This window comes from Thermobia domestica, chromosome 1, assembly GCF_964235325.1.
Source record: "Thermobia domestica chromosome 1, izTheDome1.hap1.1, whole genome shotgun sequence".
In the NCBI taxonomy this organism is placed as follows: Eukaryota; Metazoa; Arthropoda; class Insecta; order Zygentoma; family Lepismatidae; genus Thermobia; species Thermobia domestica.
In genome coordinates this window covers 97,320,272-97,342,104 of record NC_137454.1, presented here as the reverse complement: position 1 = coordinate 97,342,104, position 21,833 = coordinate 97,320,272, and the positions used below count along the sequence as shown (strand labels likewise).

Here is a 21,833-nt window from a genome sequence, read left to right as displayed (position 1 = left end):
TAAAAATAGCCACTTAAAATGTTTTGAATAAAGAAATTTTGTTTTTTTTAACTAGTCAAGTCCCAATCCTGTGTATCAAAGTAGGAAGAAGATAGTATTGATACAATATGGATGGAGGGTGAGGATAGGGTAGAAAAGTGGGGGAAGCGTAATTTTATCTCTTGCCCTAGACGCTGTTAACACTAGATACTCCACAGTTTGGTGGCGTTATTTTACCACAGCCTGTATGGGTACATGGTGGAAAAGTGCTATGATTTGGGCGCAATTATAACAAGGGTTAGAACTACGTGCGTAGTAGGCAACGATACGGGGGAACGCTTATTCGATTCTATAACAGACAAGTTTCTAAGCTTTTGTTTTACTGGCATCCCCAATCATTCCAAACTTTATGCCATTGGTCTACAAACTATCTTTGGTCTAGTATAGCTATTTTAGTAAAATTTTCCAAATCTCGTACCTTGTAAACCAAAGTTTAACTTCTCGCAGCTAAAATGAACACAGAAACAACCGGATTAGCATTTACAACGCTTAAAATGTATTTAATAAATTATATGTGTAGCTTACCCGTGGAGCATTCTCTCTAAAGATGCCTTAAATCACAAAGAACTCTTGAGCCGAATTACCGCGACAGTTTTTCAAGTTTTAGCTACATCAAAAATACAAACTTTCAAATTTCAGATATGAGAACGAACGCAGATTCTCGTAAGTGGTGTCTCCCCTCCCCCTCCCAAAGTTTCCTAGGGCTTTCCAGGGTTTGGATATGTCGGGTATCTCTATTTGGATGTCTGAGAATGAAACATCTAAATGTCCTTCCCCAAATTTATGCAGAAATCAGCGCCGCTGAGTGAGTGCATTCAATAATTAATTATTATCTTCACATATGGGTACAATCTTTCAGTATCCTGCCCCATCCTCCACTCCCCTTACTAGTCATTCATGCTCTTTCTTTCGAAGATATTCTTAACCCTTTAATGTGATTATTTATTTATTATTTTGAAAAAATGAGCATACCATGAGTAGAGTTTAATATTGTAAATTATAGGAAAACAAATTTAAAACCCTAGAACCAAAATTTAGTTTAATAATTTATTATTAACTGTTTGTAGCTATTTAGCTACATAATACAATTTACACTTCGAACCCCTGCCACAATACCTACTTTGTGGTTAGCATATTTTTTAGTTTTAGTAATAATAAATGTTAAAAACTTCTTTTATACATTCACAGATATTAGATATGGATCTATTTTACTATAAAATAACTAAAAAGGTCACAAAAAAAGTTTTGTAATGAAAATAACTCTCAGAGGCATTCACAATAAGTTTTTCAGAGGCATTCACAGTATTATCGGATATGGAATGCTTTGAAACAGTTCTTGTGGAAGCATAGTGCTACCCCACACTTGTTACATTTGACCAAGGAGAATTCTTTACATCCAGGAAATTTGCATCTTTGCCTCATTTCCAAGTGTGAAGGGAAATGACCCACTTAGTCTTGCCTCACATCTCTTGGAGGCATGTGTGCTGTGGGTCCTCTGGTCTTCTTTACTTGAATCTGCTCCTCCACGACGTTGCTTGGTCTTTCAAGTTTAGGTCCACAGGTACCAGAGTGACATAAGCATTGAGCAGTTTTCATAAGAAATTGACTAAGTTTTATAGTTGTAGTGGTCTCCTTGCTTTCTCCTGCTCGCCTATACAGAATCCATGAGTTCCATTCCCATGTCTAGAGGATGATAAAACAGCCTAAAGTACCAATTTTGAGATCTCGTAAGTATTTTGTGTCTACCCATAATGGTATCAAACAAGTTAACCCCCTCCCATGTGTCTGTTGTAAAGAACTTGTAAACATGACACATTAAAATTCAACACATCAGAATATGTTGCATTCTAGGGACGTTTTCTTGTAGCACTTGCAAAAACGGAATGTATACAAGCTGCGACAAAATGCACTTAAATCTCACAACTATTGTGAGATTTATAAACAAGAACTAAGTGTGTAGTTAATCAGCTACACGTGCATTGAAGGGTTAAGACACTAAAAAGCGAATACAATATACCTCATTTTACGTAAGACTGTGGACGGAAGAGCGTTTTCAACAAGAAATAAAATTCACAAGTACCAGTAGATAAAAATGAAAATCTAGTTCATAAAAAGAAAAAAAGATCAACTCTCATTCGCAGAAGATTCTGCCTTTTATGCAATATTTCTTAAATGAGATTATGTCACTCAGTACAGAAAGGAACTTCGCATCAAGCCTGTCGCAAGATGTCACTCAGACGCTTAATTATATTAGAATGTGCAAATGGTCTAGATGGAAGTACAAAAAAAGAAAAAAAGAGAAAGAAGGAATAAATGAATCACAACCACGCCATGCTATTGAAATTGAAATAATGTTTCTAAATAAGGGAACAATAGTAACAGTATGTCTTTCTAGCAACTTCATAACAGCAGAACAATTCATATTACTAGTTCAATTTCTTCACATTCTCCAACCGTTAAAAAGAATATAAATCTTAATTAAAGCAATAATAAAATGATGAAATGTTTAATACATTTCAAGGTTAAGTGACATAGTATTGACAACTATGCCATACACTGTACTTTGAAACAACAACAAAAAGTTCAAACAAGTATCAACAAATCAAACGTATGTAAAAAGGAATTTGAAAACAAACTACATGTAATTAACCGATCAAGTTTCAAATTAATTAGTTTCTTACGGAACTTGTGTTATTTCGTTATAGTCTGAAAATCACGTTAAGCATTCCAAAATGTTTGTAATATTGATTATCTTCATTTAGAATTAAACCTGGTTCTATAGCAATATTCTGTTTCAAATATGATTTTCATCAGAAACTAGGAGTCCCATAAGTTACACAAAAGACTGACAGATGAAGCAGTGGTGCCCACCCCCCCTCATGTCCATGACGTACCCCCCTCAATTGTCTATCCGTAGGTGTTCTTCCATGAAAAAAAAACTTTTCGATTAATTTTTACACGCCCTCAAACATATTTATATAGATTTTTACCCCCCCCCCCAAATATTTCAATGACGCAGTTGGCGTCATAGCCCCCCTTGTGGGCACCCCTGGATGAAGTATTATTATTGATATTGCCCACGAGACTAAAAATAACATTTCGTCGTCGTCTCATAAAATTTGTAGAAGTCTAGTCTCGATTTCCGAAGAAGGGAAAGGACCCCGCACAATCCTTATGGAAATTGGATTTCGGTTGAATTACTTGAAACTGTGATATCTTGTAGCTATCATGATCCTGGGAAAATGTCTCAATGGGCACAACCACCCGTCACTGACAGTTTGGCCACTACGAGGACACTTTTCTGAAAACGACCGAAGATAAACGATATTCTGGAATTTGATGAAAATTACTGAAACCGTGATATGTTCTACATCTTGTGATCCCGGGGAAAAAGTCTCAATGGACACAACCACTAACTGTTTGGCCTCTACAGGACCACTTTGATCTTCAGAAACTAGAGATTACTGAAGAAAATCATTAACAGAATAACGAATGCGTTAAAGAAACCGTATTGAAACATAGTTCTTGATAGTGTGTGAAGATATAATCACAATTTGGAGAAAATGTACAGTACCAGTAAATCATAGAATCACAATTTGAAGAAAATGTACCAATAAACTATCCATAAGAGGAAAAAAATGTTCACGGAAGTCCATTTGTTTGCTATGCTATTATATCGTTATGAATTATATATTAAAAAAGAAAAAAAATAAGTCAAATTCCGACATTTTTATATTTATACACAACGTAATAAACTCAGCTATGTGGATCCAGTTCGTCGTTTCAGAAAGTAAATAAAGTAGATGTTTAATCGGTATTGCACTAATTATTACTTGGTAATTTTGGACAGTACTCTTATTTTTCTACAAGTTACTCAAAATAGTTGCAGGGGGCGCGGTGGCTCAGTGGTAGAGCGTTCACCTCCGGGGCTTGGGGTCCCTGGTTCGATCCCAGCTCGCGCCATGTGGACTTTGTGGACAAACACCGTGCTCGTGGGTTTTCTCGGGATTCTCCCGTTTCCTCCCACTTTATCTCGCCTTACACCGATGCAACACAAAATGTTTGTGCGATGCGAGCATGCGTGTCAATGTTAAAAATGAGTCATCAAACATCAGTGTTGTGATCTACAAGATATACGCATATTGACGTGGTTTGATTTTTAAAAAATTATTTCATCTTCTATTCTTAGGTTGGTCTGAATGAAATGTCCACCTTGACGTCTTGTTGGAAACTCGTCTCAGAACACAATACCATGATGGGCTAAGATCACGCGTCTAACGTCATAAACTCAGTCCATTCCAGCAAACAGGCTGAGACATGTACACAGTCAGGAGGTAGTGCGTTGTTTAACAAGGTCGTACGAAACTGCATACACGAAGAACATACAATTGCGAGTGATTACACATTCAGACAAACATTCTGCACAGCAAACCGGAAAAAAAAGTGCATTTCGGTCACTGTCCGGCCAACTTCACATTGTCGAGTTCGCACTTTCTATCCAGAACGCTTAATATATTTGTCTTTGTCGAAGAATAAACCTCCAAGTGAGTAATGTCGTACTTTATTGATAAGTACGCATCTAAAGAAAAAAAAAAGAAAGACTAGTTTACTTAGCAGTATTTTGGAGTTACTTTAAAATTACACAAAGAAATTTTAATATTATTGTTTGGCTTCTGAAATATTTTGAAAAAAGTGGAAAAGTTGGGATTGGGTAGATGAGCGCCTTTGAGGAGAGCAGCTGTCCCAAATTACAGGTTGCTTAAGCGTAAATCTTCAATGTCTGAATTTTTGGTCACATGGAATGATATAGTCGACAAAGCATGCAGTGCTCGAGTTATCTGGCGGCCACAAAGATTTTCAAGAGACATGGGTAAGGACGATATGTAAATTATGTTTTTAGCGTATCTCCAAAAACGTGGCAAGATGCGTAGCCACAAATCTGGTAAATGGGATGGTCACGACAGATTATTTACATCGGTGGTAGGTCCGATTCAAGTTGTGGGAGCTAGCCGTTTTGAAAACTGCTACTCCGTTGTCCTGTAGTGAGAGTGAACAAATTGCAAAACTGGACAACTGCTTTTTTTTTTTTTTTTCAAGAGTGGAAAGATGTTCCATTTAAAAGAAAAATACTGTTTTTTTAAAAATAATATCCTGTATTAGTACAGTCGAAATGTTATTTTACTTATTAGCTGATTTATGTATTTCACTCATGTTTAGTATTTTTTTTCAACACCGAAGTTATGTGAGACATAGCTTAATGTATAACCGAAAGCACATGTCCGTGCATGCATAACCGAAGACAAGGCACATGGATGCGATATTGCTTGATTTTATCTAGCTATGATACTGGAGCCAAAACTAAAAGAAAAACATGTTTTACACACAAAATATATCTAATGGCACATATATGTTTCTAATATTCACTTGATAAATTTGTATCTTTGCGCATATTATATATCCTTTCTATTTAATTTCTTAATCGGTAATTATGAGTGTCCAAGTGACATGTTGCAATAACAATTACCGCCTACATCAAGTTATTAACTAAAACATCCGGATTCAAAGTACCATGCAGAACTTTTGACATATCCTTGCTCTGTCTGCAGATAAAATTAAATGTGTGAAACGTAATCACACTTGTGCCCACTCGAACTGTTCAAGATATAACCCATTCCAGGATATCGTATTACATCCACATTTCTCTCTCTCAATACAATTATCAGTTGTTACGTCAGACTGATTACGATTAGGAAGCATGAGAGGCAGTAAAACGGGGAAAACAGTAGAACATCGAAATTAACTTTCTGAAAAAGAAAGATAAGATATTGACGTTAATTCGTTGCTACCATTGGCTTATCAGTATCGAGATTCTCCAAAAAGAACAAATAAAAAAAAATCCTTGATAAGCAGCTATGTCTAATGAGCTTATTGGAGGAAAACTTGTAGCCTACATGACAGAGCATTGCATGGATGTGAAACGACTGCAGTTATAAGTGAAATACGAGTGCAAGCTGTAATCCAAAGGCTATCAATTTTGTTGTTTCTCGCTGAATGTACGTATATAAGACATGTATGCAATCATTAAATTACTTTGACAATGAAGCTAAGAATATCTACCATGATTTATTTCACTGTATTTATCTATCACTTATTTTTAGTTATTTATAAGTACCAACTTGGGAAACCCAGAACTTGAAAAGAAAAATCTAAAATTACTTGATTTATGTACATATGAATTATACCGTAAAGTGATATTTGAATACTAGTTGCTTCATTGAAAATCCCTCACAAAATTTCAGAGTTAACTTCGTTGTTAAATTAATGTAGATTTGTTGGTGCGGGAAATCCACGATCGATTCTCAATGAGAATACATGTGGTTTCGGTTATACATTAAGCTATGTCTCACATAACTTCGGTGTTGAAAAAAATACTAAAAATTACTGACCTGATGCAATATCTATAAGACTGATTTATTTAGCATTTATTAGGGTTAACAGTGAAATCTGTCAATAACACTGGATATCCATTAGCTCTGGAGATACTTAAGTACGTTCTCAATCCACAGAGGTTATAATAGGCTAGTAGTATATAATAGGCAATAGATAGCAGTTTCCAATCCGTAACTAGGGGGGGGGGGCTCTACCATAGGTACAACACGTGCATTTGCACGGGCCGGCAAAATTTGTCGTAACTATGTTATCTAAAATAAATATTTTTTGTTGGAAACAAACTTCATGATGATAATTAAATTTATTAAGCTGACCTTGTATTTGATGAATACTACATTCATAAATCATGTTTAGGTCGCATTAGTTTAAGGTAACATGAAGTGCTAAAGCAAATGGTCAAACAAATCCCAGTATGAATTGCTTGATTGTTGTCAAATACAAGAACAGCGAACACCTGCTCCATTTAGTTAGTTATCGCAATTTTGATATGAAAACTAGTGTTGTCTTTGTCACAAACATGTTCCTTATCATTGAAGGCGGAAACAAGTTTTTTTAATTTTTTTTAAAAAAAGAAGTAGAAGGAAAGTGAAGAAATAAAGATAAAAGAGCTAGTTGCACTGGTATTGCAAACTGTTATATTGAGATTGAACCTCGATATTGAATTCTATCAAGATGATTACCATCTTTCCTCTGCAGCTGTGTGCACTTTATCTTTCTCTAACATAATAAATTATTTAAAAACATGCACAACGAGATTGTATTTGCAGTGTTTAGGCCTTTCTGAGTGCGAGTGCTGTTTCTCTTTCCTTCGTTGTTCATGCTGGAGTAGCATACTTAAAATCGTGGCTTTTAAGATTTGTTCTTTCTGGAGAAAGGGGGCGGCAAATTATGCCATTGCACGGGCGGAAAATTGCCTAGGATCATCTCTGTCCTTAACCTGGCCCCGTGAGTTACCATGTTTAGGCAATGATAATTGTAAATAGGAGATAATTTTCTTTTACGGATAACAATCCACATCCAAATTAATTGGCTCACCTTGAGTGCAATTTATCTACTTTTCCTGTTAAGCAACATTGATCACAACACAATAAAGCAAGATATTTACAGTTGCCAACATCCTATTTCCCTTTATACGCAAGCCCACAATAAAAGTTTGTAATAGCAAAGCAAACACTTACATGTGATGACAGCTGCTAAAAGTCGAACAGCCTCATATGGAGGTTCACACGTCAGCCACATGGGCTGTAGAATGTATTGAGCAAATGTAAGCGCTGTAATAGCGTTTCCAGTGGGGATGATGATAAAAAGAGCGACCCAGAGATAAAGGAATGCTGGAAGTGGACCGAAGGCTTCATTGATATAAGCGTAATCACCTCCAGATTTGGGAATCATGGTACCTGTAAGAAAATAAATAATTTGAGTCAATAATAATAATAATTAAAAAAACTATCCTGAGATATTATTATTAGTAGTTATCTCTCTCTCTCTCTCTCTCTCTCTCTCTCTCTCTCTCACACACACACACACACAAATGAGTATAGAAATAGACTTCATGCATGTTAACATTTATGACAATCTACCTAAGGCGCCACCGAATCAGTATGTATCACCTTATCAAGTGTTTCGTTTCACTTTTGTGAAACTACGACCAATTTCCAAACTACTGGCACCAGTGTTCGAAGTGGAAAAAGAGCAGAGGTGGTATGTTTTATTACGATTTTGACTCGACATACCGGCTATCTAAAATGTTGAAATACAGTGAGGGTATGTTGCCTAGAAGATTGCATTTCTATTTGTATAATGACTGAAAACATTTGAGAGCTTTTCTGTAGTTACGGGGAGGGAATATGGAGAGAGACTGATCCCCTATCAACAACTTTCTGAAAAAAAAAAATGTCCCCTTATGCTGTATTATAGAGAATTATACACGAAAATCCTCAAAAACCGAGTTTTCATACTAACAATTTCCTGCTGGAAAACTCTCCTTCCCCACTCGACTGAAGATATTTCACTCCCGGAAGATTCGTCACCACAGCAGACAACCCGTAAATGCCTCCATGCTCAAACACGACATTTATATGCATTAAGGCAAAAAAGGCATACGCATACACATACAAAGAAACAATTCAATATGGCACATCAAAATATAAATTAGGTGAACTTCTTTGAAGACATTTTATTTTTAAAAACAAAAGTTAGGAAAAGGATAACAAAAATGTCGGTGTTGTCAACTTGGAAATTATTTCTACATGAAAAATAAAATTTTTTACATGCAAAGCTATTCATCAATTATTGTGTATAAAAATGGATTTATGAAAGGTATTTAGCATCTACGCTCCAGTGACGATATGTCTTGATCACTGAAAAACCAAAGGCGATATGACATACCACCGCATACCGTTTCACTTCGACCACTGACTGGTACAAATATTAAAACCTCAGCTCCCTCGGCGTTTGAAACCTCGGTTCGATTCCCAGTTGAAGTTCGTGGACCATGCATCTCACATTTCGCTATAGCTTCACGGCTCTAATATATCTTCGATGCTATTCTTGAATCTCCAAATTCGTATCAAAAACTTTTCTCTAACATTTTTGTCCTGTGAAGGCACACTTAATTTAAAGAGAAAATGGTAAAGTCGAGAACTTCAAAAAACTTCTAAAAAACAAAATAAAATCTTAGTTTTGTGTCTAAAGATTATGTCCTTTGTAGGACAACGGAGACGGATGTTTTATAAACATAAATGATTCCTCGTTCTCTCTTACCCTTTTCACTCACACCTGTCGACAAAGACAGACGGAGATATCATTTCTATCATCATTTCTATCTTTCGGTATTATTTCGGTGAGAACATAATTATGTTTTAATTTCAGAAGTAAGCTCACTCTCGAGGTTGTCTCGGATTCAAAGATTGAAAAACCATTGTCATAATATATCGAAGATATCTGTAAGGATTTTCAATTTTTTTTTTTTTTTCGGAGGAGGTGGTAAATATCGAAATTTGCACAAGAAACTTGTCAAACGAGTAGTTAGAAATGATTTTTTCTCGACTTTTTCTAAACATATGACGTGTTTTCTTTATATTCCTTCAAGTGTTTTTATTGTTGTTAGATTGGGGTTTAGCATCGATGCTATATGCGACATGGAGCTACAGCTTAATGTGGAACCCAAACCACATAAACTAAAGCTTTTTTGTGTATTACTGCACTATGTAATATTTGGAGATAGGGTGTAGTCCTGTCTTCTAAATTATGCTAAGCAATCGTGCAGAAAAGACTGTCTCCCTAAAATTGATATTGCCACATATAGACTTAAGTTTGTTGCTAGCTAAGGGTCTAGCTAAGGACTTTTCACTTCTATGTATTAAAAGACAGTGTCGCAGAGTTACAATACAACCACGAGCAAAACAGCATGTTCAAGCTCTAACCAAAAGCGACAGTAAATTATAACGAAAGCAATGTGTTTCACGTAGTTTTATCGTCATACCGGAAACTACAGGGAAAAAGATACAAGGCATACACTGTGTTTAGGGCTATCGTTTGAAAATTCACAAGGAGAGGGAATTTTTAGGATTCTTATGGCTGCATTACTGCACGTACTGCAAGGGTACATTGTGACTCATTGGTAGATGCTCACTTTTGATGTGAGGGATCTGAGTCGATCCTAGTCAAATGAGTTTATGGTGGACAACCATGGGTGCCCGGCGCTCGAAGGGGAGAGCAGGATGGGGCTCGGCCCCTCCTGGCTCACGAAAATCTAATATAAATAAAAAAAATACCAAACGTAATATAACAACCAGGGAGATGAGCCCCCCTAGAAAATTTTCTTCGGGCGCCCATGTGGACAACATCATGTCCTGTTAGTCTTCCCGTGGTTCTCTAGTTCCCTCGCATATTCTACCAATTCTTTCATAATCATTCACTTTCATTAATCACCCGTTTCCCTTAGTCTAAAGGGCATAATCGTGGGACGTTAAACTAGAATTTTATTTCCATTTCATTTTCCTATGCATTGTAAATCATTAAAATAATTATGGTCTACCAATTAATAGTCATTTAAATATTAAAAATTTAACAACATAATCCTTTAATGCTTATAAATTACCGGTAAAATCTAAAATAGATTATACTCAAGACTCCCTTCGCAATTCTGTTTGTTAACTGAGGTTTAACACGTTTTTCCAGCACCAGCGTTCTATGAGACGCGGACCCACAGTTTAAGGTGGAATTCGAATCGTCGTAATACACTCAATACTCTCCCACTGAAAATCGAACCCGGGACCCCGTGCAGAACGAAGAGTGCTCTTCATAATTGGTTGGTTGATTTTGAGTTGACTGTCCCTTTCTTTCAGTAGAGAGGGTAAATGAAACGTGGACCTAAAGCTTAAGATGAAATCCATACCACATGAACTCCCATCGAGGATCGAACCCGCGCCGAAGACTCATAATCTCAACATATAATCACAAAGAAGCTCACTCTGCGTTATTGTTACCATACTTAATTCAATTATGACGTTCGGAACGTTTAGCCCAATTAGGGGTAACTTGAAAATACTGAAAATTTGGATTATTACATTTTGTAAGGATTGGAAAGGTCCAATAAAACATTCGTGGTAATTTAAAGGAAAACAAAGTGAAAACAGATTATACCGTAAAATTAACTCCTTGTGCTGCTTGAATGCTTTGTTGTCTACGTTGATGTCACATATTTTAATTAAACGCTAATCACTCGTGTGAAGGAAAAAAAAAGAAGAAGTAACGAATATTTAAAGGTTACTCAATTTCTTTCTTTGATTTTCTAAAATGTTGAATATGAGAAACAGTGGACTAAAGTACAGTACCTTTGGTTGAATAAGGGCTGTAAACAAAACGTCCGTTGATCTTTAGTATAGAATTTTCAAGTAATAATTGAGTTATTATCTGTGATGTGTTGACATCTAGTAAATTTAGGTACTTCAAGGTAATATGTAAATAAACAAATATGAAGCAATTCTCTTACGAAAATTTCTAGCGCTGCTTATGATAACAACTATCTCTTGCTTAAGTTCGGAAAACAAAATATGAAGAAATTGACTCCCATGATGAAATCACTTGTATTGTTGAGTTCGTAAAAAGGACTTTTAGGCCTAGTATTTTGTGTTAATTTGTTGTCATTATGATTAGCACTATTTTTCTTAAGTACTCCTGAAGTAAATAGTGCAAACATCCTTGTGGTATAAAGTTGATTAGCAACAATTTTGTATTAAGAAATTAGAGTTAGAGTTTGTAGCCGGGGCAGTTCACTTTTCCAACCTTGCCCCGATTTTCTTTTTAAGATTTTAAAACAGTACACCAAAGTGTCCTGTTTTATTTTTGCAAGTAGATTATCTTCCACAGCATTAGTGCTGACACGGAATGTTTATTAACGGAATATTTAATTAGTAAGCAAATTTTATTTTACCATATTCTCGCGTATATAAGCAATATATTTAATTTTTGCCTGCAATTTCAGAAAGCATTGCATGAATAAGCCGCAGATAGATTAAACGTTGCAGTATGTTAAATTTTAGAGCCATGAAAACAGCTTAAGATAAATACACGACTTGCACAGTTGAACTTTCTTAAAAAATCAGAAACAGATACTCCTTAAAAATAAAACAGATACTTTTTAAAAGAATCAGAAACAGGTACTCCTTAAAAGAATCAACAATTACTCATATTTAATTAAATGGCAGGTAATACTAAGATACTTGAAATATACATGTACCAAATATGTATTGGTACATGTTGGTGTATGTCAGTGGCGTAGGGAAGGGAGGGCCCAGAGGGGCCGGGCCTCCCCAAAGAGGTCCGACAATGTACTTTGGTACTTTGATGTTTGTAATTTTTTTTAAATATTTTTATGTTAATATATTTTTTGTTTGTAATTTTTCTATAAGTACCTATAACAGCACTTGCCCCCCCCCCAAACACATCCTGGCTACGCTACTAGTGGATGTATTTTTCATCATTTGCGTGCATAAGTCACATCCTTAATTTTTAATATTCTGGGGGGGGGGGAAGAAGGACGGATTATACGCGCAATAATACTATATTTAAAGCATGTGGTAGGAGAAAGTATTTCTTCTATTACATGTAATTTTCCATTCGTTGTAAAATCATTAAGTTCTTTGCTTTAGTGGATCATTGATCATGAAACGTCATTGTGTCTTAAACATATAGTTAACTTAAAAAAAAAAAAAAACGGAAAAAGAAAAACGCTGAAATTTCGTAATATACAAATGACAGGGAACACTAGTTACTACATTCCACTATACTACCAGATTAACAGTCCTGCCAACCCAACATAATACAGTACGCCAGATTGTTAGATATACCACAATACACAATTATTAAGTTTTATAAATTAAGAACGTAATAAGCAAACTGCGGAGACTTGTACAACGGTAATAACGCAGATAAGACGGATGGAGCAATGAACTTAGTGTTAAATATACTACAATCAATTATATGACTTATTTCGAAAAATAAGAACAAAGAAACACAGGATTGAATATTTGTCATTTTCCAAAATGCTTGATTTCGAAAACTGTGCTTAGATAAGTATCATATCTAGCCACAACCAATGGATACAGGAGGGCGGTGGGGGTAACTTCCCACTCCCAAAGCTACTTCTTCCAAATTCAACTACATAGCACAATATTACAATCAGTGATGAAAACGATAGAATTTTTGGTAGATACAAGCTCGAGTATTTTCAAAAATATAGCGTGTATCCACCCCTGCATGAACTCGTTCTACCACGTCCTCGGAAGTATTTATTATATTTCTGTGACGTACAGTATTTGTATCTTCCTTTTAAGTACAGATAGAAAGAATAGACCGGTAATGTCCCGATCTAGAGTCTAGTTATGTGTTTGTTGAAATTTTAATCTTTTTCGTCTCACAAAAATGTTCTTAACGCATTCTATGGCTTAAGAACTCGAAATATCATAGCCTAGATTATAGCCTCACAGTCAGAATCTAAACTTTCCAATTGTGTTGAAGTCTGGAATAACCCATTTATTTTTGTTTCTTACTTACTGTACTTCCCTCAGGTCTTGCATAACGTCATCCTTCCCGTTTCCCGTTTGTTGGTCTACCCAAAGGCCACTTTCCTTCTAAGTTTCTCAACTAGTGTTGTGTGATATTTCAATATCCGTATTGACATCCAAAAATTTTAGGTGATCAATATCGCTAATTTTTCTATATTTCAATGTATCTATCATGTTTCGATGTTTTGTAAATATAGATTTTCGATAGTCAAATCTATATACGTAAAGCCTTACTATGCACCTCACTGTATTACTGCGAGCGATGTGTTCCATCTATCTTACAGCTTGAAGTTTCTACTTTTTATTACTCACAAATGCCATAAAATAAAGTGTTCATTATAATATTATTGCATGTAAACGTAGTATTAAAAATTATAAATTTACATCATATTGTAAGAAATGTTTTTAATATAGAGTTAATAAACAAGATGCATACCTAGTATTTTACTCTTTCATCAGCCGCTCATACTTCTTACCAAATCGAGATCCACAGCAATTTTTTTCAATTAAAAGTGCCTTGTAATGTTACCTGCATTTCTTAAAAGAACTGTCAAAGCACACCTGCGATTCATCCTTTACGAGGAAAGGTTCGTTAATGCACTTTTATTTTCAGAATGTAACCTCATTCCATATGTAAACAAAGGTAATGTGACAAAGCGTCCGAGTATGTTGTGATGCCACACGGTTCCTTAAAATCACCTGAATAATATCTAAGTTAAAAATGGTTTGTAGGAAGTGCACCTAGGGCTATGGCGCATTAACTACTACTAAACAGTAAGGATAGTGTCCTTGTGAAGAGCACGTGAGTCTTTCACCGACCGAGTCTGGGCCATAAGGAACGCATGTAAACAGGAACATATCTTAGCAGCCACTGACAACACAATGAATTTGGCTGTCTTCCAGTGGAAAGAATACACCTCATCCAAAACTGCTGTTCTTATTGCAACGTGAAAATCGTTTTCTATCTATTTTTTTTTTTTTTTTTTACGTACTTATTAGTAAAGTTCTAGACGGCTGCTGTGAAGTCAACTTACTCTATTAACAATAAAACCTGGAACGAAATATAGGAAGGAATTTCCATCTTATGCCTATCATCTCAGTCAATTGCCTGGTAGAACTGAGAAAAAAAATTTGAGAACCCTCAGTCACAATGGTCAGCCATAGAGGATTAGATGCCAAGAATTCCTGATTGAGAACCAGTAATTTTCCTTAGTTACTTCCTCATCTATGGTACTATAATGTTTAAGACCCATCATAATAGTCCAAATCTACTATTTGCTTCTCTTATAAATAATTACGTTAAGTTCTACAAAACATGCTAGAATGAGGAACTTTATGTCCCAAAAATAAAACAAGTTGTAATGTCACGTGTACACCATGTGAAGGAGTTTGGTTTGTACGGTGTGATGCTTTCTCTATTATTGAAACCGGAAGTGGTCATAGATTCCAGTTTTAGTAGCTCGAGGCTCAAGTGGAGACTGAATATATCCTTGGTATGCTTAATTGATTTTCAGAAAACAGCTTCTCGCTAACTGGTACCACTTCCATTCTATAACGATCAACATTAAAACTGGAGTCTTACCGTTTTTGCTCTATGTACAGCAATATTAAAACCGGAAGTTGTATAGATTTCAACCACTTCTAGTTGAGTAGAGAGTTAAGAATGAAGATGTAATGTAGGCTACTCTTAGGACGTTTAATCGATCACAGAAAACAAGATCTATTACCGTATTTTGCTCTACAATGGTCGACGTTAAAACCGGAAACTGTTTATTTCTACCACTTCCGCTTTGAGCATCAAGTCCAGGAACAAAGTGGAATCCTAACTTTTAATCCTCTACATTCTGAACAAATTTGATGATGATGGATGAAGTAATTCTCGAGATTTTCTCTCTCCCGCACAGATATACAGGATAATAAACAGTTTTCTCAGGCAGACGAACAGAAGGGTACACGGATAGATAGGGTAAATATATAAAGGAGTTTTCTCAGACAAACGAGCGAAAGCATACACATATACACAGGGTAAATATATAAAGGAGTTTTCTCAGACGAGCAAAAAGATACACGGAAAGATAGAGTAAATGTATAAAGGAGTTTTGGTAAACCAAATTCCTTAAAAATTAAAAATAATTAAGCACAATACTTTTATACTTTTATAAAATGCACTAAAAAGTAGACTTTTTTTGGTGAGTAATTTAGTGTTATTGCATTATTAACGAATGTTTTAAAAATATGCACTAAAAAGCTGTTTTTCTTTGTGGAGTAAAATAAACGGGACAGCCTAAAAGCATTGAGTACTTTAATATTGAAGGCTACAGTTTTTATAGATATTACGGAAATGGTTCGGTCGCTCCCAATGGTTCAGTCTTAAGCCACATTTCTCCATTTTACTAAACCAACAAAATTATTTTATTTTCTCTATTTTAGTACATTCTCCCTGAACTTTTGATGGTAAGGCGATAACACAATTACCCCATCTAGAAAAAATCTACCTTTTATTGCATTTTACTCGTTAACATGAAGTCAACAGAGCGATTAATCGTCTGCAATCAACCAACCTTCTGTGGTGATATGTGTAGTATAAAGGAGCAGTAAGTATAAATATTTTATTATTTTTACAGCGAGACGGTAAAGTACAAAGAAAATTATGTAAAAATATTGTAATGTCATCGGGTTTACCAATCTGTGAGCAATTTCCGAGTTCTAATTAGTATTGCATTTAAGTTGCAAGATTGGACTTTAAAACAATGCACTAAAAGTTAATTGCATTGTAAAAATTCAAGTTCATCAAGTAATCAGTACTCCAACACACTATTTTGTCCAAAGTAGTAACATTCTGGGTACAAATTGTGTGATATATCTCGACAAATAACTCCAGTAGGTAAGCTATACTTTTCGAGGGAAAAAAAAAACTGAAAACATTTACTACGCAGATCCTTTTGGACGTTATAACACGATAGTTATGGAACATTTTATATAATCCTTGTACATACAGGCGAATTTCTTAAAAGCAGTGCTTTGTCAGACGTAATTCTTAAAAGAGGAAAACTGCGAAATTGCTCCTTATAAGTGTATTTGTGTGTGTAACGCCCACAATTCTCTTCGCAAAGCCAGATTTGATAAGAAATTCAGAACTGTGTGGCTTTTTTTTCTTTCTTTCTTTTTACCTCTACACAAGCTAAAGTGTGAAGTAACGAACCATATTTTATACTTTGCATTTTTGCTAATTAATTACTATTGTCCGTTTTAGTGCTTGTGCAATTATATTTATTATACCATTGATAACGTAAAAAACCATATATTAGTTCCTGTGAAAGGAGTAGCCTCCTAAAAAGTAAGTGATTTAGTGGAAATATTTTCTATATAAATTTCTATCAATGCGCCTCCCATTGTTTGGGAAGAGAACAGTGCTCACATGAGGCAGGCAATGAGAGCTTTGTGGAATAGTAACAGTGGCTAGTTTAAACACCGCTCAGTTATAATCTTAGCAATAAATGTCTAATATTTCTGTTAGTAGTGAAAAGAAAAATTTGTACATTTGTATTGCGTTACGTTTGTGCTTTCGGTATCGTGTCTTCAGGGCCAAAAGTAAAATATATTAATATTATTTTCATTTTTTCTTATTTTTAAAACGTGAGAAAGTTAATGCGAAAGAATACATGAAATTTCAAAATATTTCAAATAAATACATCAAAAGTGAAGAGTATAGTAATCATTGTCTATAGTAATTTAGTGAATACAAAGCGTTTTGTTTGTGTTTAATAATATATTTTTTTTAAAGGTAATGTATATATATGTATTTATTTTTATGTTAAGATTATGTTTTGGTTTCAGAGCAGTGCAAGGGAATTTTATGGCTTATTTGTTAACTTTGATGCGTAAATAAAGTTGAAATGATTTTTCTTTTCCTGAGGTCATGTCGTCAAGATCACGAAAGGGCGTAACTTAAAAAAAAAAAAATGCAATTTTGAGGTAAGTACATTGGAGCATGGGCAACGGTGGTATCTTGTTGCTCTCAAATCGGCATGGCTCAATTCCCAGTAAGTAGAAATTATAAGTAGAAAACAGAAAGACGTATCTCATAAAGGACTCAGCGTTCAGACCACAAAGAGGCGTAAATTAGGTTACGCCTGTTTGTGGTTGTGATATCCCCCCCCCCCCAAGACGGTATAAGTTGATTTACGCCTATCGGATTTTTAATGTTAATTTTTCTATCAATAAAGAGCTTTAAGTTTTCCGGTACCAGGACAAAGAAATGCTTGCTTATTCAACAATAGACTTTTTTCCGTATGTGTGCAATTTGGTTCAAACGACGCCGCATAGAATTGTTCAAAACTGAGCGCAAAGTTGTTGGCAGTGCTCTTTCAAGATTGCCGTGATTGATCCAATGTTGGTTGTTCATCTTGTTCCGTTCATTAAGTTCATTGAATGCCGTTCATTGTTCAGAACTATGTTGTGTAAACAAATTAAACTATCTTCACAACTGGGTCATTAGTGAAAATGTGGTATGACAGAAAATGGTATTATGGACATGTGTTGAACACTGCTACTGCCACAAACTCTTAGCAAGAGTCGTGCGAGCTATAATTCCAAAATAGTTCAAGTTCTTTGTCATCTGCGGATGATCTTCCATTGATTCCAAGTAAAGCTCTCCAGTGTAGTAATGTTGTGCCTTCTGTCTCTACATATCCAGAAACGGATGAAGAAAGCCCAACGGAATGTTCAAACCTCTTTACGTTATCTGCTACTCCACATGAGTCTCAGTTAGCTATTACTTCAAGGAGTTGTCGTAACATTAGAAATATAATATCAAACCTCTACAGAGAAGAAATAGGATGCGATGAAAGCTTGTGTGAAACTGGTGATGAAAATCCATCTTACATGGAAACTTGTAGTGCGAAAATGTGCAATGAAGATGATGTAGGTACCTGTGAGCATTGTGAAAAATATGTTTGTCGCAGAGAAGCTGTACTCTTTATTTCAATCAATCGCCTATGAAGCTCACAAAACAAATTCAAGGAGAACAAGTAAAAGTACCTAAGAAGAGCGCAGAATCCTTAGGATCAACTTCTTTTGAAGTATCAGCTGTTAATATTTATAAGAGTACTTCGTTGAAGGTTCACCCCGAGAAAAATGTAGTTCATTCATCAGAACTACGTTCAGAGAAATAAAACTAGTTTCACAACTGAACAAGAAGAGAGTAAATAAAGAATTAATTGCTAAGCAATTCCGTTTAACTGGAAAACCATACATAAAGTTAAAAGAATGAATTTAGTGTCGCAGAGTTGGTACTCGATGCATTGGAACATTTTGTCAAAGAGGTGGGAGATATTCTGCTTTCAGTGATGAAGAAACGGAGGAAATACTTACATCATTTTAGCGTCTGAGGAATCTCCAACTTCAAAGGAAATACATCGCTAGACATGATTCTTCTTTTAATTCCAAATAGAAGGCAGCAAAACTTGAAATATAATAGCAAATGGAAAAGTAATCGCTTTTATGCTCTCATTTTGTGAACGGATGCAGTGGACAAAATAAAAATTCAGTTATCGCTGGAATATTTCTCCACACATTGCAAAACTTGACCAATATGAAGGAAATTACTCTTTATTTTCTTAGGCGTTGTATGGACAGAACGAAGGAGATTCAGCACACAGTGCTATTTCAACGGCTATTTAAAAATCGGGCGATCTCTTTATACCTTCACAGCTTGTCCCTATCTTCAGAATGTCTAGACATAAACAGCCATAAAATGTGAAATCTCTAGAGTAAAATGTTTTCATGGACTTCAAGCGGTTGTCCAAAGACATGTGAATCCTAAAGAGTACGAAGGTCGACGAACAACGAGATGTCAACTGGACTAATATGGCGGAATTACATTTTCATAAGGAGGCACCTGACAATCTTTTTCAAAAGCAGTCCAAAGCAGGAGTCTTACAAAACGATTACTTTGAAACACCGACAGGTTTCAGATCAGGATAGTAGCATCAACCTTCAACAGCTTAATAAAGAAGCTCCGAAGACATCAGAAGCTAAATACCAAGACTTACTCTCACAGTGTTCGGAATCAGTTTCTTATCACGTCACCAGAATTTGTTGCATTTTACCTGTTTCTTCATTATTAGAAAATTAGTTGGAGATATTATTGAGGTTTTTATATCTTTTGTAAATTATAATATATTGAGATACTTTCTTTCATAACATCAGAGTATAACTATTTTCAGTTGCATAAAGCAAATTTTCTTTCTGTGTTAAATGTTTGTACTACAGTAAAAAGCATCATCAAAACTGTATTTTTGAATTTATATAGTGTGAAATTATAGATTACAGTAATAATAATAATAAAACTTTGTAATGAAAGAATACCGCGTACGTGAGGCTTTTCCCGGGGTACTCTTTTCTTCCCACTGTGTTCATGCCACCAATCATCTCATTATCCATCCAGCCTGGCAGCAGTTCCCAATGGCTTTAAAAGGTTAAATTCAAAATTCGTAAGCAAAGTTAGATAATTACATAAATATTTGTGTATCTTATGCTATATAAATCACACAAAATTAGATGTATTTTGTCTCGTAAATAAATGTATTCTATGGAAACTCCGTGCATTATTTAGGCGTAACTTGATAATACGTGAACTGAGTTCGGATCACAAAAGGGCGTATCTCAAATAACCGCCATTTTTTCCAAGAGTGGCATAATTATAATCACAACGTATATTGCAATACTTAGAGAATCATCTCTCAAGTATCCAAACCAATTTTGGAAGAGAAAAGTATGATAAGCAGTTAATGAAAAACTTTCAAATCACCGCAAAAACTTTCTCGTGCTCTACTGAAAAAAACATGCAAAAACTGAGTTACGCTCTTTCGTGATCTTGACGACGATATGTGACAGGATTGTAAAGAGGGAGGCTCAAGTTAACTTTACGCATTCCGAACCCCTACTGCGAGGATGGGCACACAAGGTGCAGGAATATTATATGCCAAAAGATATTGTAAAACACCACGAATTACGATATTAATGGGATTGCACAGATTTTTGGTTCGAATCCTTATTTATTTACTAAGGATCGTATTTTTACAATAAGACATTGGTATCGCATCCCTGCCACGTTCATGTCTTGGCTAAGTTCTTAGAGGAAGATAAACATCCAAACCTGTTACCCTAACATCTGGCGCCCGAACAGGGACCGTTGCACTGTGGTTTATTCAAAGCTGTGTTGTCATTCATTGTGTTTTAAAGTGTAATATTTTCTGATCATAATGTCTAATTCATAAGAGTATGAAACAATGCTCGAAGCACTTAAAAATTTAACTGTGGAATTATGAGAGACGAACGAAACTATTGACTAAAATCATGTTGAGTTATTAAATAGAACAGACACGTTAAAAACCGAACTCTCAGAAATCGGTAACCAATGTCAAACCTCTCAACAAGAAACGAGGAAGGTCATTTAGAATCTACAAACTGATTTGAATACATTTAAATTAGAAAGAAAAACAGAAATTGAGAATGTGAGAAGAACTTAGGGAATTTAAAACAAGTAGATAATCGGTTCAGTGAAACTAGGGCACAAATAGATAAGCAGCTGACCAACACGCAGAATGAATTGTTACATACCATTAAACAGGTTGAAACTCAAAATAGTAGCTCTCTAACTCAACTAAAGCATGAATTTAAGCAAACATTTGAAATGCATGAAAGTAAAATTGTAGATATCGAAAACAAGATACGCTATAACCAAAACATGCTGGCGGATATTGAACTTAGGATTCAAATTAACCAAGCATAGGTAGTTGAGTACATGCAAAAGATAACTCTAAATGAAAGTAGGATAAATAACACCGGTACTGAAATCGATCATATTAATCAGTCATTACTTTTCCTTAAGAATACTGTAGATCGGTATAGCAGTAGCGTACAAGAAATAACCAAAAACAGAAAAAATCAAAAGAGTACATACATATACAGAGCACCGTTCCGGATGTTAAAAAAGAAATTGGTAACCTCAAACAAAAATTACAAATGAAGCAAACAAATGACGTTAATGCAAAAGCATATTTTAAATTTGTATGCTCTCAAAATCTGACATCAACAGTAACATTCATAGTACAAGCAACTCCCTGCATGAGTATGATAGTGTAGTAAGTACTCGTAGAACTCTTAGTTCCACTCACAGTAGCAGAAGTGAGAGTACTAATTATAGTAATAAAACTAGAATTAAAAAAAAATGAAATGTAAGGATCATAATCGCATTCATTGCATGGAATC

The 21,833-nt window shown here is 35.1% G+C and overlaps 1 protein-coding gene across 1 annotated transcript in view; it reads right to left on the bottom strand.

The window, feature by feature from the left end:
• The window catches only part of mnd (L-type amino acid transporter minidiscs), a 173,444-nt gene that overhangs the window by 69,330 nt on the left and 82,281 nt on the right, over positions 1-21,833 (bottom strand). Inside the window, exon 2 of the mRNA XM_081761057.1 lies at positions 7,668-7,886. Within this exon, the coding sequence (XP_081617183.1) occupies positions 7,668-7,886 (219 nt within the window). The remainder of the gene's footprint in view (positions 1-7,667; positions 7,887-21,833) is intronic.